General features: G+C 41.7%; 1 protein-coding gene across 2 annotated transcripts in view; it reads right to left on the bottom strand.

The window, feature by feature from the left end:
• AVL9 (AVL9 cell migration associated) overlaps positions 1-25,773 on the bottom strand; it is an 84,831-nt gene extending 59,058 nt beyond the window's left edge. Inside the window, exon 1 of one of the 2 annotated variants that reach the window (XR_005594534.1) lies at positions 25,387-25,773. Coding sequence is in view for 1 of the 2 variants with exons in the window: in XM_039526062.1 (XP_039381996.1) it covers positions 25,387-25,482 (96 nt within the window). In the remaining variant the exon portion in view is untranslated. The remainder of the gene's footprint in view (positions 1-25,386) is intronic. The other variant, XM_039526062.1, reaches the window with a different exon arrangement.
• Positions 25,774-26,306: the final 533 nt, after the last annotated feature.

Genomic DNA, 26,306 nt, shown 5'->3' with positions numbered 1-26,306 from the left:
AAGGGTTGACTAAAATTGAACAGAGTACATTCAAGGAGGAAAAACATAGCATTTAGTTATATAATAGCTTTATAATATAGTCAGTACTTTCTATCCCATTCTTTATGCAGCCTAACTTTTTATTGATCACTTCTATGTATCAAGTAGATATTTTCATTAAGCTGTTCCATGACACCTAGGTCTTCTGCCTGACTGGTTACAGTTGTAAAAGAATGAACAGAGCATCTTGTTTTGTGCAGTTGAAAATCTACACCTACTATAATGGTTTTGAGGGTGGAGGGAAGGAGATGTTTTCAATTCAAGTGCACAAATCAATTTGTCAGCGATGCAAGAGAAAGGATGACTCTTAAAATGCAAGACTCTACAAAAGTAACAGTAGTGCAGACTAATCAAGCAATCACTGAAAAAGTGAGCAAGATGGAGGTTCTGCTTTACAGAGTCACTGACATTATAGGTACTATCTAATATTGCCAATTAAAAAATCCCACAAAAATTGTTAAATGTAATAGTTAAATCAACTTGTTGCAATGAGGGATAGAAAGCTCTAGCCAAATCTTCATTTATCAGTAAAGAGAGCAGAGGTTATTAAGGGAGAAAATATAATTTCTGTTAGATGTTCAACTGAAGATCAATCCATTGTCAAACTTCTAAAAGTATTTTTCAGACATTGTAAACTTCCATAGAAGAGCATGCAAAAGAAATCATGTAGGAAATAATTTCAATAGTATATGGACAATCAAATTTAAACCCCAATAATAATAATAATACTGGTGTGGGAGGGGCGGAGGGAAATCAAGAGTAGGAGAAATCAGTAAGAAAATAAAACAGGAATTCCCTTGTCACCTTTACTCCAGATACTGTTGTGTGACACATCTATATGGGGCAAAAACAAACAAACAAAAAAACCAGCCTCAGAACTTGCAGTGTTGGTTTCAAATTTGCTTATTCCCGAGTCATACTGTATCTCACACCATCATATGCAGGAAGAGCTCCAGGCCATTCCAGAGAAAAATCAAAGCTTCCTATGACCACAGCCACCCTGCACTTAACGCTACAATCTTCTTACAAAGTACATGAGAGAGGGAGAGAGAGAGGGGGGAAAAAAAAAGACATTAACAGAAAACAACTTGGCTACACTTGCAAATTTGCAGAGCTGCAGCAAGGTGTGAAAACACACCCTCTCCAGTGCTGCAGTAGTCAAAGCCCCAGCGCTGGGAGCGCGGCTCCCAGCGCTGTATGTTATTCCCCACAGGGAGGTGGAGTACGGACAGCGCTGGGAGAGCTCTCTCCCAGCACTGGCGCTTTGACTACACTTAGCGCTTCAAAGCCGCAGCAGCGCTTTCAAGTGCAAGTGTAGCCAAAGCCTAATTTAAAGACAATTGCATTCCAGGATTCTACTTAAAATTCCTTTCCACTGAACATATATAAAAGATTGCTTGTTTTGTTCAAACTCAGCAATCGAGATAAACAGGAGAAACATTTGGCTTCCAAATGAAAGAGGAATAACAAAATGAGACAATGTATCCACGAAGTAGCAAATGTCTGCGATTTGATAGTCAGTAAAAACTCATATTGTATTATAAGCCTCCCAAGTTATAGACCATGAAATTACAGCATCATAAAGAGTGCTGGAGCAGTTACAACGGAGAAAGGGATTTAGAATGTATAATTTGATTCTGTTCCAAAATTCAGACATCCTGGCTGCAAACAGTAACTGTTAACAAAAATATTACTAGAATGAGGAGTATGGTCATTCGCTTTCACGATATAACCTTGGAAATAGAAAATGCAAAAAATTAATTTTAATACACAAATGTTTGTACAGCATTGTTCCTCTCAAGGAAAATACTATAGTACGGATATGGAAGTCAGTATCTTTGCTAGGTTATAAGCGATGGACTTATTCATTTCAAAACAAACTGAAGAACTTTAAAAATATATTGTTTGATTGTAAATTATATAATGGAATACCCTCAAACACTACTGACAAAATAAAAAGGAGAGAAAGAGAAAACTGGACAAAATGGATAATTTAAAAACAAAGTTGGACTGTCTAAAATTCTACCTGTGACTTTTTGGGTGCCTATGTGTCACTGGAGTAAAATTTCAAATAGGTATTTGTATGCAAAAGAACTTCATGTGTACATAGTGATTATTAAATATCTAAAGACACACCTTAATATCTTTTATTTGATATTTTGACTTCAGCACCATCTAACAATTACATAACAGAAGTTTAAAATCCATGTACATATCAATTATAATTTTAAAAAAATATTTTTAGTAGTTTAACTATACATAGGGCTGGTAGCACGGCCTATTAATAAGATTGCCCAACACTTCCCAATATGAGACTCTATTTTCAGTTGCTTATATTCAGCTTGCCAAAATATATCTATTTGGGATGGAATTTTTCATCCCAGATGTCTGCCTGAGGTGGGTGTATGTGTATATATATATAAATATTTTTGGGGGGGAACATGGGGTAGAAAATTTCAGCCATCTCCAAGAATAAGGCAAAGGAAAAATACAAAGGTTAAAAAAAAAATGAGCGCCTTTTCTTTGACCTGGTGATCTTTTCTCTAGCTCTTTTTATGCTTTGGAGAAGGGAGCTGGTTTTTGTGCCAGGGAAGTACACTTTGCCATCCCCGTGAAAATCTGCCCAAATTTGGCTAAATTATAAACCCATGAAAAATTGCAGTTTGCACATGCTCAGGAGAAATTTCTTAGATCTCTGAAGATTCTGTCCACGCTGAGCATTCTCAAACCTTTCACAGTGTCCATATGTGTCTGGACTCCGCATGTGCCATTCCCACAGAAAGACCGAGTACGCTCCAGCTCAGGGCTATGGAGGCATATGGGGATTTTTCCATGTAACAGCTGCTCAGTTTTGGTCTGGGAACAGGCACCAGAACTACGAGTCGGGAGCCTGTGATCTCCTTGACACCCCTTAATTCAGCTCCCAGATGTGGCAGATTGTGACAGACTTTAGTTACATGATCACAGGAACCCATGCCTCATTCAGTGTCCTCGATGGACCTGCCCTGGGGATAAATGAGGAGTTCTGTAGTAAAGGAGGCTGGTGCACGTAGAATCCCTGCCTCATTTGTTACAGAAGGCAGAGGGTGTGTAGTGAATGAGGCTAGGAACTGCAGGAACAAAAAGGATGGTCTCATAGTTGAACGCTGCCCCAGAAAAATTGGCTTCTATTCCTACTTCTACCATAGAACTCCTGTGTGACATTAGGCAAGTCCTTACACCTAACTTTTCACAGATAGCCACAGATTGCTGAGCACTCAGAGCCACAACTCAAGTCAATAGGAGCTGTGCTTTGAACATGAAAATAATGCTAAGTGGTCTGAAAAATCAGTTCATAGGAGTCTCAGACTGGACACCCAAAATTAGTGGAAGCCTTTGACCTTAATCTCTCTATGCCTCAGTTCCGCCATCTGTAAAATGGGGATAATACCACCTATTCTCACAGGGGTTTTGTGAAGCTCAATTAATGTATGTTTATGATGGTATTATTGTGATGAGCACCACAGACAAGCCCATGAGGAAATTAATAATTCTGTCTTCAGAGCAGGGTCTGAACAATGTGTAGTAAATAAGGCGTGTGGCCACACACAGAACAATGAGACAAAATATTAAGTGAGCATCCTCCATCGTATGCACTGAATTAGGCAGGGGTCTGTGGAACAAATAGTAAGTAAGTAAAGACCGTATCACAATGCATATGCACAAGGGGGCCAAACTAAGGTTGTAGAGGCAACCTCAATTATGAATTTACTAAGTTTTGAGTGCTTGACTTTGCAACCTTAATAATCTTCTTTTAACAATTTGTGTGTAATTTTGTATAGAATGAAATAAGACTTCAGTAAAATGCTACACTAAGAACAAAAAACAGCTATAAAAATGAAATGGTCTTTTTTTGTATATTTAATCTATTTTAAAGCACAGATACATCATAATTTACAAAATGTATCTGTTCTCCAAGAAATTTTCTGGACAGAGAGTAGTTAAGTTGATGACTGGACCGTGTTGACAGGAGCACAATTCATATTTATCTCCATAATTTGTATTTAATTGATTTTGTACAAGCCTAAGTGCATATTATACAAACCCCATCCTCAGTTTCCTTATTTACACATGAATTAGTAATTGACAACATACGTCAATAAAAGCAACAATAAATCCTGTAAAGATCCTGTGGCAACAGACGCTTGCAGCATGCTTTTGGTGCATGAATACCACTTCTGAATCACTTCTTGGTGAAATTTGGTGGGCAGGTTTATATAGGCATATAAGAAGCAAGCAAAGAGAGATGAATGTTAGGTTATCAGGGAGGGGGAGGGCCAGGTCCTGTTCTAGCAGGTGTGAAAACCAAACCAAAGAAACTGGTTCTGTAATTGTGAAGCCATTCACAGCCATTCTTGTTTAATTGTGAGATGATGAGAAAGCCAGCAATTTGCAGATGAACTGAGCAGTTTTCAGTTGAAGTCTCTTGAAGTTTTTTTCTGAAGTTTTTACCTTAAGATCTGCTATTGTGTGTCCAGGTGGGTGGTGTGTGTGTTCTCCACTTTTGTTTGTTTTGTTTTGTTTGTTCTTTTATATTTCCATTTCTCCTTCCTTTTAGACTTTCCTTTTTCTTAGATGTACATATGTTGGTACATATTGCATTACGGGGGGCATATATATTATATGATATGGTATATTGGAGGGCCGTGGTGTGTGTGGGTGTGTGATGTGTGGTGATGTGGTGTTGCTGGTTGTGATGGTGTTGCTGGTTGGTGATGAGGTGGAGCAGAGTTTGCATTGGGTTTGTTGCATGGGTTGGTTCCTGTGTTGTGCAGTTACTGGTGTGTACTGTTGCTGGGTGTTGAGGGGTGTGCTGTGGTGAGTTGCCCTGTGGGCGTCTGAGGCCTGCCACAGTGTGGCCACCCAAGTGGGGGATGATGGATGGGGAGATGGATATGATGCTGATGGGGATGCTGGATGGACTGGCCTGGGGGGTTTGGTTGGTTCTTGCAGGGGAGGGTTTGGGGTTTTTCTTTGGCTTGTCTTCTCTGCCCCTGCTTCTGGGTACGGTACTGTTCTCTGTTCTATGGTCTTGTTAGATTTGTAGATTTTGTTTTTGTGGGGGGGGTGTAGATGTTGGTGGTTGTACTGTGGAGTGGGTGATGCAGTTGCTCTCTGTCTGTGGTGGTGGCTGTAGACAAGATGGATTGGGGTGTGTGGGGGATCTGCTGGAGGCATAGGGGGTGGTAGGCGGTCATGTGGGCGGTGGTGGTAAGGTGGTAATGGGTGGTGGTTATTAGTACCGTAGGTGGTGGGAAGTGGGAGGGTGGTGTAGGGGGTCCAGGCTGGTGTTGATGTGGGGGGGTCCAGAGTGGGGGTGGGAAGGTTCCAGATGTGATTCCCTCTGGGGAAGATGATGAAGATGAGATGATGAAGTGGTCTCAGGAGCTGGCATTCCAGGTCAGCAGATGAGGAAGAGCGGTGTTATGTGGCAGTTGGTGGGTAAAAGCGTATATTGTGTGGGCCCATATATATTGGCCATATGAAAATTTGAATAATGATTGTCTGATATATATGCCAGGTATCAGCAAAATAGTTGTGTCTGGCACAGAAGCATCAGTTGTAGTGTGTTGTGATCAGTGTAGCTCTGTCAGTTGTGGATTGTATTCCATCAGCGCTGTATCTGTGGAGGTGGTATGGATGTTGCCTGTTGGCCATGGGTGCAGATGGTGTGTTTGATGGGAGTGGTGTGGGCATTGGTGAGGCATGGGAGTGCTGGTGGCAGTCAGTGAGATAGCTGAGATGATGAGAGTCCAGTGGTGTCAGGAGTGAGTCCAGAGATATGATAATGCCCGAGATGATGGGGGGAAGAGTAGAGATGAGGGGCCCAGATGGGGTGTGAGGATTGATTAGATTTGTGATGGTGGATAGTATATGGATTTAGGAGTTTGGGAGTGTTAGTAGTGGAGGGTAGATGGTTCAGTTTGTAGATGTATCAGTTGGTTAGTGTATTCCTCAGTGGGGTTAGAGTGTTTGTTGGGTGGCTCTTGGGCAGGCTCCTTGTGCAGTGGCCTCCTGTGGTTTGGTAGTTGGCTCAGTCCTTTTTGACTTCAGCACCTGTTTTGATGGGCTTTGGAGGGCACTGTGTGGATGGCTTGATTATAATGTGGATGCAGTTTCTGAGATTTTTTCTGTAATTTGTTTTGGCACTGTTGTTTTCTCTGATTGTTGCTATGTTGTTTAAGCGTTCTTTCGTTGTCCAGATTCAGTGTTGTGTCATTTCAGTAGAGAAAGTGACTCAGTGGGAGTCATGTGTGTTGTCAGTGGGAGGTTCAGTGTTGTCTCTGATACTAATTCAATGATAATCAAGGAAACTGAAGATTAAAGAATTTTCATAAAGCCAGTTAATCATGAGGAGCAACAACAACAAAAAGAGATCATGAGGCAAATACCTTCTATGCATATATTACAATTGTTTTGTAAAACACCTTTCTTCCTGTTGGGAATGCACCCTTAGGCATTTTTGAAAATCCCACCTCAGAATATAGAGGGAGAAATCTTGGGCCCACTGAAACCAATGGGAGTTTGCCATTGAATTCAATGGGTCTAGCTTTCACCCTTTTAACACTTAGAACTACAGTTTCATTTTATAAATTATATAGCAAGAAGATTTTGCAAGTCACTCAAAGTTCTATGGATCTAATTTGTATGAAGTGAACATGTTCCAATTTGGGAAAAGTTCTTTTGAATTTTTTTTCCCACCTCAACAGCTAGGATAAACAGTTCAAGTCAAGAAAAGAAGTGCTGCCAAAAGAGTCATTTTATTCCTGTTTAGAGGGACCATCCCATTGTAGATTAGTCCAAGTCAGAATGCAAGGCAGCATTTCTAAACTTTGTTGTAATCAGAAAATTTAAAGGAAATTCTTTTTTCCTTCTTGATATGCTAGTCCTCGTGTAGTAGCATCAAGAAAAACCAGACCCCCTAAAGGTTTAATCTGAAGCACTTGTTGAAATTGTTATACGTAATAGAGTGAAAAAACAAGCCCCAGGTAGCATTAGTGTCTATAAACACTTTGGGCACAATTCTTGCTTTATTTTAATACTTCCCTCCCATTGTATTGGCAAACAAACCACAGAATCAATGTTTACAACTTCAAACAGTTGACAGACAAAACAATGACACACCTACATCACAGAATGAATACCCCTTCTTCAGATGCAAGTCTTGCATCTGAAGAAGTGGGTATTCATACAGATCCAGACTAACACGGCTACCCCTCTGATACCTACATCACAAATACTATTTAACTCTATTAGACAGGTACATATAGACAATATCAAATCAAAGTTTTCCCTTCATTTTAATAGATAATAAATTTGACTTTGCGCTCCCTTTAGACTCCTTTTGGTTTCCCTTTCAGACTTTAAAAGCAGCTGATAATCTTCTCTGGATCTCTTTTACCATCATGCCCCACCCTGTATCACCAAAACTATAAATAGGACAGCTACTCAGATATGTTACAGTGCCACCATTTGTCCTGCTATAGATATTTAAAACTTGTCCATTAGAGTCTGCCTCAAAAATCTGACTTCCTATATTAATATAACATTCAGATACTGTAGCTAGTGTAAATAAATTAAATTAAAATATTCTTAAACATCCAACCCAAAACCCTACAAACAAAACCTTCATATTTGACTTCAGAAATGTTCTCACAAAGTGTTTTGAATATTCTTTGCTATTTCTCAATTACAGTTACTCAAACATTTTGCTTTCATAAAGAGTACTAGTTAAAAAAAAGTAAATGAAATGGAAGAGTCCTTCAGGATCCTTTCCCTGCACACTACTCCTTAAAGACTAGTCAGATAGTGACTTTCTTACCAGCTAAGAAAGGCGGCCTTTCCAGAAAGTCACATTTAGCTTGGGAGGGGACGGGATAAGGGTGTTACAAGGCTATCTTGCAAAACTCTTAGAGGATGAATGTGCAGTCTCTGTAGCAATCCTAAAGTAGGGGATTGGGATTTGAACACCATATCCCAGAGTGGAACACCAAGGTCTTGATTGTAGTCCACAGAAAATACCCCCGTGAGAATTCCAAGCAGTACTGTCCCCTTCGGCAGGCACAACATCTCCTGGTGCTCCAGGAAATGCAGCTTCTGTCCAATGCTTTCTCCCGCACCTACCTGCCCCTGGCCAGCTATGCTGGCTCATGCAAACAGGGGAAGCTGTGGCCCTACTCTCAACCTGCCACATCCACTTTGCAGAAGTTACTTCCTGAGCACTGTGTGGAGGACACAAGAAGTGGGGCAATGGTCCTTATGCCCTCCTCCTACCATGTTCATTCATATAGGCTCCAAACACAATATGCAGATTTGGTAAATATCTAAGGTGCAGACTAGATATTTAAAAACAAAGAAAAATGGGGAGAGAGAAGAGGGAAGGGACAGAGAGAGGTAAGCTCAAAAATATCTTATTTTCTTCTCTAAGTCACTGATTTGAATCCAGCCCAGGTTAATAGTCACCTAGAGTTCAGGGTCTCAGATGAAGGAAGTTTGGTGGTCTCGGTCCAGTTCCTAGTTGATAGGTTTCCACCTCACCAAAACTGCACTATGATTGATTTTAATTTGTCCATCTTATTGGCAAGCCCAGCACAGAGGCATGGAGATAGGTATCTTCTCACCCTAAAGGTCATCTCTCCAGGAGAACACATTAGTGGGGCGGGGAGGAATCAGTCACTGCTACTACATAAGCTGTACCTGTCCTGTGGCTTAGTTTCTCAGACTGCCGACCTGGTACCTTTCATCAGCAGTAAACTCTCTCTCTCTCTCTCTCTCTCTGTCTCTCTCTCTCTCTCTCTCACACACAAGTCTTTTAATCAGGCATCATACACTTGTTCTCTCAAAACTTAAATGTAACACATTAGCACCAGTTGGTCATCTTGTGTCAGAATATCATCCCAAACTGGAAATAATATAATTACATGCCAAATAGAGATAATGTTTGGCAATGAAATCCAAGAAAGGATAATCATTGAAAACTTTTTAAAGCGAAGAAATTAACAGAACCAATATTGAAGAATCTGAAGCTAACTAATAAAATGAGGAAAGAAAGTCACAGGGTGACACTGGCCTCAACAGTGCACCCGTGACTCATCAGTTGACCCCAACCGGACTTAAGAGGGCAGCTGGGTCCTAGAAAGTGAAAGAGCAGGTGACTCAGGGCTTGGCTACACTTGCAGGTGTGCAGCGCTGGGAGTTACAGCTGTGTTTGTACAGCTGTGTAGGGAAAGCGCTGGTGTGTGGCCACACTTACAGCTACCAGCGCTGCAGTGTGGCCACATCTGCAGCGCTGTTGGAAGTGGTGCATTATGGGCAGCTATCCCAGTGTTCAAGTGGCCGCAATGTGCTTTTCAAAAGAGGGGGGTGAGGTGGAGTGTGACAGGGAGAGGGGGAGAGAGAGAGAGAGAGTGGATTTTTGGAGCCGACACTGTGTGTCAGCTCCCTGCCTTGCAAATTCTGTGTCAGCTCCCTGCCTTGCAAAATTTGACCATTTCCTCGACCCCTCATTCACTCTTAACTGCAAATAGCCTGCAGACCAGATAAGCAGCTGCTCCAACGGACTCCCTTTCTCCCCCCCCCCCTCCGCTGTTTCTCTCCTCAAGCAAACACTAGCTGTAGACATTCATCCCCCTGCCTGCCTCATTCACAGCAAACAAGAGCTGTGTTTATTTTTTAGATAAGTAGCTCCCGGAGCCCCGAGTTCACAACAAAACAAAGAGAGGCATCATAACAAAACAAAGAGTAATTTAGTTAAAAGCATTCTGGGATATCTCCTAATACCCTGGAGGCCAATAACAGCGCTGGTGTGTGGCCACACTTGACGAGCAGCGCTGCATCACCAGCGCTGCACTCGTTATACCCCAAGCAGACCAGGTGTACAGCCAGCGCTGCAGCCAGGGAGTTGCAGCGCTGGATGTGCCTTGCAGGTGTGGACAGTTACTAAGTTACAGCGCTGTAAAGCCTCCACCAGCGCTGCAACTCTCCAGTGTAGCCAAGCCCTCAGAGTTGCCTGAATGAGTCAGGAAATGGGCATGTGAGAGCTGCCTGGGAGTGAGGTTGGAAGGCGAGAGCTGCCAGAGCTAGGAGATGGTACATGATTCCTATGGGAAGGCAAAAGAGCAGCAAGGAGGTTTGCCAGCTGACCTCCCTATGTCATACCAGGTTACCATCCAGACCAATGAATAGCTGTGTCACCCCGCCCTGTAACCTGGGGTGCCCTTTACAATGCCTTGCAGCTGTAGCCTCCAACCTATACTGCTCACAAACAGCCTCCAGCATGTAAGTCATTTCCAGCTATGTCTGTGTGTGCTGCAGCCAGCCAGCCACACCTGGGTTCTTACCAGCTTTAAAGATTACCAGGGTGACCACAGCCCACTCCCAGTATCAGATTTTCCCCCAGAAACTTATGTCCTGTACTGGCCACCCCTCTCCTGTACAGTGATAATATGTTAAATCTGTTATTCCCTTAAGGGAATAATATGCACACAACTTGTTATCCCAAATGGAGTTACACAGGCACTTCAACCTGAACACACTGGATTAGATAAAAAAAAAAAGAAACAAGTTTATTAACTACAAAGAGATAGACTTTAAGTGAGTACAAGTAATAAGGCATAAAAAGACAAATGGTTACAAGAAAAATAAAGGTAAGATGTTTATTAATACACCTCTACCCTGATATAACGCGACCCGATATAACATGGGTTCACATACAACACGGTAAAGCTCTGACACGCTGCTCTGAGCAGTGTGTTAAGGGTGCCACGCCGGGCCGGGGCCGACGGGTTGGATATGGGGCAGAGGGTCTCGGGGGCAGTCAGGGGCTCCCCCACCCAGGGTCTAGGAGGCAGGAGCTGTGGGGGGGCAATTTTGGGGTCCCTGCAGTCCCAGAGTGGCGCAAGGGAATAGCAGGGGGCTCGGAGCAGCCCGCTCCGCTTCCCTCGCCCCGGCCCCAGCCGTGTCGCTTGGGGGAGGGAGTTTGGGGGAAAAGATCCTCCCTCGCACTCACTGGCAGCGGAGAAAGCGGAGCAGCCCGGCCCCAGCCCACTCCACTCCGCCAACTCCCAGCCACGGCGCTCCTCTTCCCGCCACAGGTGAGTGCAGGACCTTTCCCCAACCTCCCCCATCCCCAGGAATACGGCTGGGGCTGGGGCAAGAAAAGCAGAGCAGGCTGGGACCACATTGCTCTGCTTCCCACCGCCGGTGAGTGCAGAGGGCGTCCTTTCCCCAACCTCCCTGCACTCACCGGCAGCGGGAAGTGGAGCAGCCCAGCCCCAGCCCACTCTACTCCACCAGCTCCCAGCAGCAGCGCTCCACTTCCTGCCGCCGCCGAGTACGGGCGGCGTCCTTTCCCCAACCTCCCCGCACTCACCGGCAGCAGGAAGCGGAGCACCGTGGCTGGGAGGTGGTGGAGTGGAGTGCTGGGGCCACGTTGCTCCACTTCCCGCCGCTGCCGGTGAGTGCCTGTCAGGGGGCGGGGGGTGTGGATAGGGGTTGGAGCAGTCAGGGGACAGGGAGCAGGTGGGTTGGGTAGGGGGTGGGGTCCTGGGGGTGATTAGGGACAGGGTCTCTGGATGGGGCGGTCAGAGAACAAGGAACAGAGGAACCAAAGCAAGTTTGATATAACATGGTCTCACCTATAACACGGTGAGATTTTTTGTCTCCTGAGGACCGTGTTATATCGGGGTAGAGATGTACCTAACAAACTATAGCAGATTCAAGCAATATTTCTCACCGTGTTTTCAGCAGTCTTACTGACTAAACTCTTTATTTCAGGACGCCAGTCCCAGAGTCCAATTGTTGCTTCCTTTTCAGGTTCTTTTTCAGGTACAGTGAATGTAACGGGGGAGAGGGAGAGGTTTCCTTCGGTGCTTGTCCCTCCCTTTTACAGTTTCAGTCCCCCTCTTGAAAAACATTTCCAGCTGAGAGTCCAGAGACAACAAGTCTATGTGGAAGGATGTTTCCTGCTTATTTTTTTCACCTCCTTTGTTTCCCCCTCTGCTTGATGACTCTGCTTACTGCTTAAATGCAAATTAAGGTAAGTATACATTCCTTCCTTTCATTAGGACAGACCTGACTTCTGCCTGGGAAGGGCTGTGGGGTTTGGCATATGTATTAATAACACCATACAGGGAAATTTTATAACTTCCTATTACAATGTTGCCACACGCATTTCCCCAGGACAAAAATGACCTGCAAATTATGAGTTTTCAAATGATACTTCAATAAATGTATTTTGTACAAACATTATTTCAGTAGTGTCTAGAGTGGGAATACAGGGTTTTATTCTGTCAACCTCCCCAAGCAGAAGAACCAGTGTCAGAGGGCTGAAGGCAAAACAGCAGCAAAGGGAGTTACCTGCTGGCTTCCAAGCTGGAAAAGGCTAATGGAACAGGAGTAATGAGAGATGCTCCCCTGGTGAGAATAAACACTCAGCAGACACGCTGTGGGGATTCCTGCTGGTAAGAGTGGCATTCCACTCCAGCTGGAAGAGCACAGGTGGCTGTCCTGGAAAAGGAATAGGAGAGGACTGAAGAAGAGCCCAGGTGTGATAGAAGATGCCAGAATGCGGTTTGTGGGGGCATCGTGTCCTGGGATTTTAAGAACCCTATGTACTGGGGTGTGAGAAACAGACTGTGTTTGGAACTTTTGTTATGGATTACCAAATTATGTTTTGGTAATAAACCAGCCCAAGGAGGGTATTATTGAGGGAAGAGAGCTGTTGTGGAGTTACTGGAGATTCTGAAGGAAGAAAACTGAGGCAGGCCCATCTCTCATGCTTCAGCCTGCCAAAAGACGACACTCTAGGTAAGGCCACCTTCTCACAGAGCAAGTCTCCAGTACTTCAGTGCAAACAACACCATTTTATGCTTACGTACAAGAACGTCGAAGTCCTTTACAATATTTAAATCAGCCTCATAGCCCCTAACATTCATACAACAGTAACAAAACACATAGTCATTGGCTGAGTCCTAAACAGATTCCAGGCATTCTGACTCCTAGACCCATGGCTCTAACCATTAGACATGGCTCCTTTCCATTATTGAGGTTCAGTCCTTGTTTGGGTTTTTTTATATTTTTTTTAAGTGTCATTAAAATATGAGTGCACGTTTAGAAAGAAATGCTCACCTATGTGAATTAATGTCATACAGTAATTCAATTCCCACTGAGTTCCATTCATATGCATATCCATCTTACAGAGGTGTTCTAGGCTGAATTAATGTTTGCAAAGCGCTTTGAAATCTTTGCACTAAGATGCGCTTTCATCCAAAACGTTGTTAAGATTACCTCTTTTACTGATCATCTATTCCTGAGAGAAGGTAAAAAATTACTGGTACACAATGCCATTTAAATACCTTCAACAATGCTGAATTCTGTGTGCATTGCCTACCCATACAAAGTACTGACAGACCAGTAAAAATTAATTTTAATGTATATTCAGTTCAAATTTTAAACTGAACTTGACAGGTGATATAGAACTATAAAGGAATATTTAGTAGTCTTCTTGTAGTTCAGATGTTAAAAGAGGAAAAAGATCAAGTATGGAGTTGTACAAAGTAATATCTGGTAATCGTTTGTGGCTACTATGGGACTTCAAAGAAAAACCGCAGTAACATTGTTCTATTAAAAAGGAAAACTTGAACATTTTAAACATGTGTACATAAAATGCTAATTAAGGGAAATAATCTCCCCTCTGTGTACCTGTCTAACTACCATAAGTGCTAAAGAAAATGGACCTTGTGTGATACTATGTACAACATTAAAGTATTAAATATACCACACACACACTATTCAACATTCTGCTCTGTGTTTAAAATTCTTCACTTACTCTAAAAAGGCCATTGAGAGTAGCCCTTTCAGATACAAAAATTAAATGCTTCTTACAACATTAAAAACTGTGCAACATAAGAAAAACATAGTTTGGCTAACACACAGCAATTCATAGGGTGTTCTATGGCACTCATCACTGTAGGATTTCAGTGCGTCACATAGATTAATGATTTTATAATTGCAATACTACAATGAGGCAGATAAGGATTACTACTCTCTGTTCCCCACTAGAAGTAAGTGATGTGTCCAGGGTCACAAAGGAAGCCAACTGCAGAACTAGGAACAAAAACCCAACTTGCTGATGCCTAGTCCAGTGTCTTAACCAGATATTTTTGTTTTAATTGTTCCTGAAACAACAGGATTGTATTTAAATCAATACAGGTATCTACTGTAGAACATCTAACTGCTACACAACAAATACATATCAAACATTAAAAGTGGTGAAAGAAAAGCCATCTAGCTCAAGGACACAATTAGACAATGACAAACAAATTTAGCACAAAGGGAAACCCTTTGTAAGGCATGTGCCAACCCACAAAACCTATCAATTCTCCACTTGTGGGAGACTGGGGGGGAAGAAAGGTTAGCAAAAGCAAAAAAAAAAACAACAACAATAAAATAAAAAAAAAATCACATAATAGAAATGTCTCCCCTTACTTCCACCAAAAATGCAAATAGGTCAAGAATAAATCAACCCCACAAGCAGCCAGAGAGTGACTCCAGCATACCTCCAGAAAGGGGTGCCACAACCTAGGACTCTGGAGAGAAGACCCACCCTACCAGATTGCAATTGCACAGCAAAGTCATAGGGCACGAGGTGAAAGTTTCAATATTTTGAACGAGGTATAAAAAGAACAGACCATAACCTTCTTCGCTTCTTAGCTGTCTCCTGTGTTTTAACCTGCTTGTAAAAGTAACTCGTTCAAAGGCAAGCATACAATTTCAGGATATTTTTCCACATGCTTTCTTTAGGTAAGTGGAAAATAGGCCAGGCACTGATTGCTCAGACAAATTTCATGTCACTGATGTCCTGTACCTAAATACAATACACTAGGCTTTCTTTTGCTAGTGCATGAATGAGTATTTCTCAATTACAGAATGAGAGAATACATAATTTGGGAACACTGTAAAGTTAAAGTATTCTTCCCTCTAAGATGTAAGAAAACGTGTTCAATTAAAAAATAACTCTTTTCAAGGATTACCTATGTTTCATACAGGTGTTTGGTTTGTTTGTTTTTTAAGTTAAAATGTTTAATTCAGTGTGTGTTATTGCATCTTAGAGGGAAGAATACTTTAACTTTCCAATGTTCCTAAATTATGCAATAAATATAGGTGAAAGAACAAGTGCCACAGCACTGGAAAGATAGTATCATAGTGGCATTACCAAAAAAGGGTGATCTTACTCTGTGCCCAGACTGGAGAAGTATTATACTGCTATCAATCCTAGGCAAAGTACTGGCTACCAATATGCTGAATAGAACGAAGAATGCAGTGGATGAAATATTACAAGAAGAACAGGCTGGGTTCCCTCTAGATAGATCATACTGTGAACAGATATTCATCTTCGACAGATCACTGAAAAAGCTACTACTTGGCAAAAATCCATCTTAATCAACTTCATCAACTTTAAGAAAGTGTTTGACTGAGGAATATTGCTAGACGCTATGGGATACCGGAGAAGCTGATCAACAGAATAACGAGTTTATATGATGGAAGTAAATGCACAGTAAGAATGATACAGATCTGGGTTTGCTACTGGGGTTAGACAAGGATGTGTGTTATCACCAATCCTCTCTCCATTAACAATAGGCTGGGTGATGAAGGGGCAATAAAAGGCATCACGGATAGTGCAAAATGGGTTAGCAGATGAGTTACACAACCTTGACTTTGCCAACGACATTGTTTTACTAAGTACGACCTGGGACATAATGATTGCCCTTACATCAGAGTTAGAACAGGAAGCATCAAAAATTTTAAGTTAATGTAGAGAAAATCATAATTATAAAAGTAGGAAACTGGACAACAGATGCAAACTGTGACACATATGGCAATTTCCTGCAATACCCTGGGCAAACCAGATTGAATTAAGTTAAATCTTACCGTATTAATGTACGTTTCACTGTGGTCTAGGCACTGTATATAATTTCATGGGGGAGGGGGACCACAGTCCTCCAGGAACAAAGAATAGTGGTAATTTGGCAAATTCACTCAGGTCCCAACACATCCTGAGAGACACTAGCAGCTGGACAGACCTGCATTTACTGGTTCAAACTGGATTCTCTAGAGACCAGCAAACAAAGAAAGGACTTTTGAATAAATAACCTGAGTTTAAAGTGACTCGAGGCCTTTGTTGTAATAAAGCAAACAAGGAGGACCCCAATCCTTAGGGAAGGGTTCGAAGAACTGACACCAACCAGAGCACTTTAGCAAAGACCCTGTCCCCTCAACTAATTATTGTGTGTAGTTTCTTTTATTTTTAACATGTTCTCTTCACCTTAAAAATAAATGGTCTTGCTTAGAATGAAGCTAAGAACTATGTGGTAACTCAACTGTGAGTCATTATGCTGTTTATAGCTTCTGAGGAGAAAAGCAGAGCAGGGCTGCTTATGTAGTCTGCTAGGGAATTCATAGTGTAAACAGGGAACTGTGCCGCTTGGAAAAACCTCAGTCAGGAGGGAGAGAAATGCATGTCTCTGACCAAGAGAGGTGATGGCTGGAGAGCTGGAAGCTTGGGTGCCTTGCTGGACCACGGAGGGGAATACAGGTAGAATTGCCCTGAACTGTGACACAAAAGCATCTGTGGATGGAAAAGGAAGTGAACAGGTAGAAGAGTTCTACCACCTGGAGAGTGTGATGACATTTGAAGGTGGCCCTGAAAAAGATATACATGAGATTAGGAAAAGCAAACATGACTTTTGGAAGGTGGAACAACATCTAATGAAAAAAGAGGTCTCCATACCAAATTAAAGGTCAGATTATACCATGAAATTGCACTGAGCATGCTACTGTTTGAAGCAGAGACTTGGCCAATAACAGTGATTTAAAAAGAGAGATTGGAGGATGCCCACCACAGATGGTGGAGGAAGATTCTACACATTTCATGGAAAGACAAAATAACAAATGCAAGACTAAGGGAACTGACAATGCAGGATAATATATTAGATATATATCAAAGAAAGAAGGCTCAGGCAGTTGGAACAGGCACACCATATGGAAGATAAGAGACAGATAAAGCAAGCATTAAATTGGGTATGCAAGAAAAGAAAGAGAAAACAAGGAAGAACTGCCAGAAGACAGTGAGAGGGGATATTGAAGATGCTGGCATCATCTAGGAAGGAATATCACAACTACAAAGTGACTGTAATCAATGGAGAAACTGGACTGCCGATGTGCCAGCAACACAGAAGAAACTAAGTCTAAGGTAAGGAAGACAATATCAATCATTTCATTCCTGGAACCCACACTGTACCTGTAATGTAATACACAGGCAACTTACATTGTGAACTCATTCTTGGGGGGAAAACAAAATCATACTGCCGCCCTGACATGTAAGCTATGTTGTTTTTTCATTACTGTAGTTTTGGGAAAAGCAAACCACATTCAGTGGTTATGACGCTTGTTAAATACATGTTTTGGAAGATCTCTTGGAACACAATCTTTTGTCCCACTAAAAAGAATAGGCATTTTTGCACTGAAGTGGTCCACTATTACATGTATTCAGCAAACTCACTCTGCATAGGAATGTGTAGCAACAGTTACTGCTGTTTTACAAATTAAGGATCTGGAGCAAACAACAGTAACTGGATGCATGATCAGTCCAAGACGTAAAAAGTAATATCCCATTATTTAACTTACTTTTTCATCACCCACCAGAGATGGGCATGTTTAAATGAGCAGAAAGAATGCTTTGGGGCAGTGCATTCTAGGCAATATTCACCCATCATACTAGGGTGTGGGCAGATCGCAGAATGAGTGCACATGGGATCGGGGACACTGAGTGTACCAGAACTAGGCTTCATTCCAACTCTTCATAAACAAGTGGGAAGAGAGATTTGAGGTCAGCTGGTGACATAGTCACTGTGTCTGAATTACACAGATTTAGTGGCCACTAAACCCAATTTATAATATACACGAGTGATCAGGTTTCCTACTCCAGATCAGAGGCGAAAACGGTAAAGGGACTGTGTATTTGCTCAACAATCTGCACGTGGGTCTGCAGTGAATTCTATTCCTTCAATCCCAACATAAGTTTCAGGTAGAGAAACTGTTTCTTAAGCTTTGTGGAAAGGTCAAGGTGAAAAGTCAATATTTTCCCTCTTCTTTAAAATACCACCACCACTTTGCATTATAAGAGCAGCTTCCTTCTGAAGAACTCAAAACACTTTACCAATAAATTACTTTAAGCCATCATCCCCATTTTGCAGATAATGAAACTTTAAGGCACAGATCTCAAATAACTTGCCCCAGGTCACACAGGAAGTAGCTGAGCTGAGAACAGAACAAAATTCTCCTGACTCCCAGTCTTGCGCCTTAGCCACAAGATGATGCTTTCTCCCCAAAGCCAGCATTTTCATCACATGATTTGTGTCTATAATTTTCCTAAGAGAAATGTCTAACAAAATCTTAAAGAGAAATAAGAGTTTAGTAGGCTACTCGGTACTTGTATAATATAATTAACATTTTTTTTAAAGCAAATCATGTTCCTGAGCTAACAGTTTTAATGGAGAGAAAGTATTTTATTGTTCTGAGCAATACCTTTGTGGCAGAGAAAAGCAAAACCAGGAATAACTTGTTTTTGCTCATGTCAATTACTCTACAAGACTGTGAAATTCAGTACTACCTGCTACAAAAGAAAGATGAAAAGCACGAATGTATATAAGAAACAGCTCTAGCAATCCAAGCCTTTCTAAAGTACTCTGAAACTAGCTGGACAACAGAACATCTACAGGCATCTCACTTAATTCATATTAGCTTGTTTAAGTGCTAAGAGAGCAAGCCACCTGCAGATATTCCATATAAACACACAGTTCTCCTGCAGGTACTTGTATTACATTTGAGCTGTCCTGGCTTGGTGTACTGCCATGATCTTCATTTCTGAAGAACCAGCAACTGGTTTTATGTTAAGGACTTCTCTCACAACTGAAATGTTTCAATCAATACTTTCCTTCATTTACTCCAAGTTTCATAAATTGATAAAAGCAACATTTTCACCATAATTTTTAAATTTTAAGGGGATAAAGAACCTAATACTTTGAAAGCAGCCTCCTCCATGTCTACATGAAAAATACAGTACTGCAGATATTCCATAGATCAGGTCTACTACACATTTACCCCACTATGGGCTGGAGCTGAGAAAATTGAGGAGACAGTAGGAAAACAACAATGAAATATGCCAAATCCTTTTTATTATTTATCTTAAGGCTTTGGGATTTGATATGGCATGAGACATTTTTTAATTAATAGAACCTGTTTAACATCTTTTCTCCTTTCAACTTTCCTGTACTCTAAAAACATGAACATACCAGGCACACATATCTCTGAGGGTGAGAGGATACATGCTCAAAACATTCCCTCTTATATCACTAGTAAAATGATTTTTCTTCCTGACTCTTAATACTCAAGCCATGTTATTTATTTTAAAAATAAAATGAGTAAGATATATTGGTATATTTTCACAGCCAACAAAGAAGGGAAAGTAAAATATTTTAGATCTATTTTGGAATATCAACTGAAATTCATCTCTTCCAATTACGCTTTTGACTAATCAAATAAAGGAGGCTTTTGCCAATAAGGAAAGTGGAACACAGAATGAGATGGAGTTCATTTTAAAAGTACTGGAAATATAAATGTATTACACATTCACCTAAAACTACACACATTATATGTAAGCCATGCCAAAAAGCCAGCCTTACTGCCACAGATTCCATGATTTATGGGTTTGGGAATGATTTTGTTCCTTAATATTTGTAACTTTTTCCATGCTCGGATTTTTTTTGTATGTGGGTAGGTAGTGGTAACAAGCAACTAAACCAGTCTCAGCAGAACCCTGAGAGCTGCCAAGTTAAAACCTGTACCATACAGAAGGCAAGGAACAGCAGGAGCAATCATATTTATAACTAGTGCTTCACTGTGCAATTATGGGGAGTCAGTTTTGATTATCTGATTCAGACAAAGGGTCACAAGGCCTGATTCATGGCTGTCCTGCACCTTGTGTAGTCATTTACACCAGTGCAAAGTAGTGTAAAATGCTACCGAATCAGAATGGTAACATTTTACATTCACTCCATATTGGCACAGACTACTACACAAGGTGCAGAATAGCAGTGAATCAGGCCTGCACAGTTTATAAAGCTGTATCTTGGAAGTGCTGCTGGTTTTTCTGACTATACGGAGTCTGAGGCAGGAACACAGCTGAAGAGGAAGCGGCTACTCCCTCCTATCCATTCTCCTGCTTTACTGCTCTGTGGCTGACCAGACAGGCACTAAAGATAATGGTTTTAAATATTTTTAAAACAACCCATTAGATGTTATTAAATATTCTAAGTAATTTTATTCATAATAAAAAAACTATTTTGATGAAATTAATGCCACCGGGGACTTTCGGCAAGTTTCATATGTTGATGGATGATACTTGCCATTTTATTTTTTATCCAGAAAGTGACATTGCATATAATTTATCACAACAAATGCATCTACACAGCAAGTGGCAGCAAGTCTCAGAGTCTGGTTGACAGACTCAGGCTTGCACTAAGGCACTAAACATAGATGTGTAGCCCTTTGGGCTCAGGCTGGAGCTTGGGCTCTGAAGCAAAGGGAGGGGTGTATGCTACACAGCTGGTTTTAGCACCGTAGCCTGAGCCATGCAAGCCTGAGTTTGTCAATGATCCGGGCCCTGAGATTCCAATGCTGCTCGCTGTGTAGACTCACCCTGTAAGTGCTGCATAGAAATCCATCATAGTACAGTATTCAAACAGATTATCGCCTTTCTTAATGTATTGCTGCAGAACATATCAAATACCAGAGGGATCTAGCTTCCAAGACAGTGTCTTCTTCCCATTCTAAGAAGTCATTATCATACCCACATCTTCTTTGTGGTGAGGAGGTATGGTAATCAGCTCTTTCTGAATATTTCATCAATGTCACTACATACGTAGTCAATAATGGATGCTAAACCAGCAGTATACTTAGATGCCTGCTGCTACAGAGAAATTGAACATACGGCTCCTCAACAGGCTTAAACTCTACTAGCCTGAGAGATCCCCGTGATCTGTTCTTGAAATCAGGATTCCTGATTTCATGCTGCTTCTACACACTGCAAGTCCATCTCAATGGTCAGTGGCAATTCTGAAATTTGAACAAATTATCCAGAAAAATGTAACTGTCAGCTTTCTCTAGTTGTTCAGCAAACACTCTATTTCATGTGTTGTAAATATTTGTCTCATGCTTTACCCAGAAGAACACACAAGATGAATCAGCTTAGATGAGAGCATTGCAAAAATTACAAATTAACCTCACATTAGAAAATCATCTCAAATAGGCTGATGCTCTGAGGTTGTTTATACGATCACCAAAAAATCATTTTCATGTACAACTAGTTGTGGTTCTGTACAGAATTTTAGAAAAAAATAAAATACACCCAGAAAAAATATTTAGAGCATTATCTTTAACATAAATTAAATTTCTATTATATATAGCTTAACTTTTCCTATATTAACCTTCCTATTCCTGAACAAGGGCAACAGGAGTAGACAAACACTTCAGGTAACCAAAAGATATCTATCCAGAGCAATTCCAATCTAATTAAAATATCTACCTTCAGAGCACATAAAGGTCCCATTACTTTTGCTATCTATTAATAATCATACACAAAGAATCCACAATATATATGCCAAGTGTTATATATATAAAATGTACATCTACACACGCAGCAGTTTTGCATTACAGATTTTAATTTCTACCAAAAAGAGATTATTTTAGATTGAGGAGGTGCCAATGTGTTTCAATAGAACACCAAGAAAATGTGCAGAGAGATTCAATTTTATATGAATTTTCTGAAAAAATATAAAAGGACCTCACAGATCACAGTACTTGAAAAGTTTCTCCAGTGAGCAGGGTTCCAGTAGCAGAGTGAAACTTCCAGTCATCAATAATAACATCATTTTCATTCTACTGCTGCTCCTGTAGGCATAGGGAAGGGCAACAGAAAGGGAGAGAGGATACCTCTCTCCCCCAACAGAATGCTGAAACCACAGAAGGCAGAAGACAAAAGTACATGCGACTCCAAGCTCCATTCCCTCTAAGCAGCTGGGGGCAATATGTGCTGGCTTTTCTGCTAACACCCAATCAGTGTCCATCTTCCATAACAGCCACTGTCTAGCCGGTGTCTGATAAATATTGCAAGCCCAAAAAGAATCTAATTATTGTTATAGCAACTGATCTTGGAAACACATACCTGTGAGTAAATTTACTCATGTCAATAGCCCCATTAAATCAGGCCTATAGTAATCAAAAATGTTCAAAATATTTGATTTGATTAAAATATATTTGGGTCATCCAAAACATCTATTGATTAGCAATGCTTGTACTAAATGAATGCTTTTAAACTTCAGCCATTGTTAGTAAGATCAGAGGAGGAGTGCTATAGGTTGTTCTTTTTTTGTTTTGTTTTCTACCTACCATACTGTGTGGTGTCAGAACATACCCCAAAATATTAACAATGGGTCTTTGGTGCCTTAATGAAATGAGCTGGTGGTTTCAGACCAATCCTCAGATAATAATAGTCCACATCATAGAACACACCATCACAATTGGTATCCTTGTTGACAGTCTTAGCAGAGGCCAAAGACGGAAGGCACAGAGACTGAACTACACTCATTTTTAGAAATGATCCTTCCAAGACAGCATGGACATAAACTAATGGAGTAGGGAACCTTGCAATGCCATTGTCCATGCTGAATCAGTCCTGTAGATAAATGGATGAGGGAATACTCTGTGTGTCAAGCTGCAACAGTTCAGAAATATAAAATTCATTTTCCCCTCAAATATGCTTTAAAAAATAAATTGCCCACAGAACAGTTATCACCTTGAGGGTAAAGTGCAACCTGTAAAGAGTGTGAACATGAGAAAAAATGAGGAGGGGAAAAAACTAAAACTAAAAAAAGAATGATACTTAGAACTGTTACATAACAAGAGTTCACAATATAACTGAAAAAATGCTTACTATAACTACTGACCGAGCTTTGGAAACCTTTTACTCAGTAGAAATAGTCTAACTATGGCTCCACTGCAGATAAAGATATGCAGCCTAATTTGATGACTGTTTAGGTAACAAACAAAAGACAGTACTATTCAAGAGCTTTTTGTTGGGAGTAGAGATGAAAGAGGTTGTCCAGGATTTCAAGAGTTGAGATGAGATATATCTAAACTAATCTCACCAATCTAACTTCACTTTAATATACATTTGTTATTGATTTTTAAAGGGCAACAGTAATTCAGCATTAGGCCATTTAACACTGTTATGCAATGTAGTAATGTCTGCCAATTACTGGATTGCAAATCTGGACACAGCACTGGCTGTCTTGACAGGGAGAGGACAGGAGAAGCAACTCTGAACACTCTATTTATGTTGATTCTCCCTTTTGATACCCAAAAGCATCTACAAGAGACATTCCAGACTCCAGCGATCATACACACCTTAGAAATTGAAATATCATGATAAAAAAAGCTCTTTTAGTTAAACAATGGAACAATAAGGTGCAAAAGATGAACAAAGTCATTGCTTTATAGCACAGGAACTGTGTGAACCGGCCAAAATACCACACAGGTTTGGACCAAAATCCTGCACTGCAACATTGCTCTGAAAAAGATACAGGGAGAAGTACGAGAATTCAAGGAGTATAAAGTATTATGCTCTTTCCCCTTACATTCCACATTAAACAACTGTAAAAAAAAATCATAATATAGTGGAGGAGGAGGATATACACACTTACCATTTAATACAAGCTTAATATTCTGAAGCCACTGAACTAGTTATCCTTTTGTTAAGATTATGCCTGTGATGTTGCAGTGACATATTGGGCTATCGGAGGCAGAAGGTGGAGTAAGCTAGAATTTACCCAACTCTTATTTTTTTAAGCTGTCCTGCATTTATAAATGCTCATTTGTTTCAATACCTTTTTAAAAATCTCTTTCTTTACCTTTTGGGACATTCCCATTCCCTATAGCCCATTCCTGATCAATATCTATTATTGTAAACAGCTATTTTAGTTTAAAATATTTTTGTCTGCATAGTCAAATCCTATTCTGCCAACTCTCTGTAAGATCACTTTATCCTCAAAATGAAATCCTTAAGTCTGAAATTAGAGAAAATCATTTATCCATCTGAGTAAATATTTAACCTTGGCATAGCCAACATTTACCAACTAAGCAAACTGAGTCATTGCTTCTCTAAGGACTAATTCTTCTCAGAGGCCAATCAGAGCAAATGCAGCCTCACCCACAAAAGTTTTGTATTGGTTTCTAGTGTTTTTTTGTTTTTGTTTGTTTGTTTGTTTAAATATTCAAGCATACACACTGACAAAAAAGCACTGAGAGGCCAACAAGAAAACCCAGAACCTTAGGACCTAGATGTCATATGTATCTTCATAACCAGTTTCTACAGTTGAAGATTGGGTGTGGGGGAGGAGGGGGAGAGGAGGACTCATGAGAGAAAGAGAAAGAAACCAGTATGGTATGGAACTGAAAAACAACAACAAATAATAAATGCACAGAGGTAACAGACCTGTTAAATCCCATGCATCTGGAGGAGTCTCCCTCCTTTGGGGCCCCAATTTTATTACCCTTATTCATGCTGGAGAGTACCAACCTCACAGAAGTACTCACACTAAACTCCATGGGACTGCTCACCCAAGTAAGTACTACTCAAGGAAGGAAGGGTGACAGAAATCAGGCACTGAAATTAGTTCTAGGGACAGCATTAAAAGTCTCTTTGGCGATGAAAGGATTTTGCTGTATTTGTCAACCAAGATTTTCAATAAATGAGTGAAACTTCCAAATCTCAATTGATATGGTCTCCCCCACGCAGTGTGACACACAGCAAATGACCCCTGGCAAAAAAAAAATCATAATAATGCAGGCACACTTTTATCTTTCATCCTGGTGCTGAAAGACACAAGCACAGAGACAAGAAGAGGGGCCCAGAAGCGGAGGGGGCTAGCTGTGGGGTGGGAAGGGGAAGGGAAGATGTGCGTAGGGAAGGGCAGAAGGATGGAGGAAGGCACAAAGGGTAGGAGGGGAGCAGGTAAAGAACTGAAGACAGCGGGGCGGGGGGACAAGCAGATGTTGTCGAAAGGGGCTGGGGCGGGAGGGGGAAAGGAAAGGGTGAAAGGCGGCGGAGGGGAAGGGGGAGGAGGAAGCACAGGGCAAGAAGCGATGCAGGCCGGAGGGAGAGGGCAGGGGAGCCCGGGCCTCTCCCCTCACCTGGCAGCCCTTCTTGTGGTGGAACCCGACCACCACGATGTGCAGCACCGGCCCCCGCTGGCTGCTGGGCGGCGGGGGCTTCCCCCGCGTCTCCATGGAGCCCCGCGGCGGCCTCTCCGGAGGATGTTTACAGCGGGCCGGGCTCCTCCGCGCGCCCCGCCTCCCCCGCGCAGGGGCAGACGCGGACTAAGCCCCGACCCGGCCAGGGGCGCTCCGCACGCCTGGCCTGTGCCTTCCTCCTCCGCTTCCGCAGCGCCGCAGCCGCCCGGCCCGGCCCGCCCCGCCGGGGGTGGAGCGGGGAGGGGGCGGTGCAGAGCAGAGCTCCAGGGCCAGCCGCCTCCCTCCTGCTCTGAGTCCTTCTCCCCTTGCAGCTGCTGTCTGAACCTTTCCTCTGCTCCTGCCTTCCATCCTGCTCTCTCGCCTTCACAGGCTGGAGGAGGACGGGGGGCTGAGAGGGGGCTACAGGGCCAGCGGCATGTGACACCACCCGTGTGATGGCCGTACTGTACCCTCCCGCCTACACACGCCTTTGGAAGCTTGTTCTGTCTACTTTCACATGAGGCCTGGTGACAAGCTGCCAAGTAGTTGCTGTAAAAACGGGGGTAAAGAGTGACATCCTCAACAGGTTAAAATGACCACTCTGAAATATTTGCAGTCACTTATTTTACGTTGGTGATGATATATATTATTTCAAGGCATAAAAATGGGTTTCTTTGAGAGGTCAAAGTATTACAACAACCATCTAAAGGATAAAGCATAAGCAAATAATAGATTTGTACAGGAATGATTGAAAACTAATAAGACGGGTGACATTTTTAGTTGACATTATCATGATCATGATCTCTGTTGAGAGTGCATGGTTTACCACAGTCTTCAGTGCCTTGAACTTGGCATATACATAGTTCTGTGCAGGAAAGACT

This window comes from Mauremys reevesii, linkage group 2 (genome assembly GCF_016161935.1).
Source record: "Mauremys reevesii isolate NIE-2019 linkage group 2, ASM1616193v1, whole genome shotgun sequence".
In the NCBI taxonomy this organism is placed as follows: Eukaryota; Metazoa; Chordata; order Testudines; family Geoemydidae; genus Mauremys; species Mauremys reevesii.
This window is presented reverse-complemented; position numbering and strand designations above follow the sequence as displayed.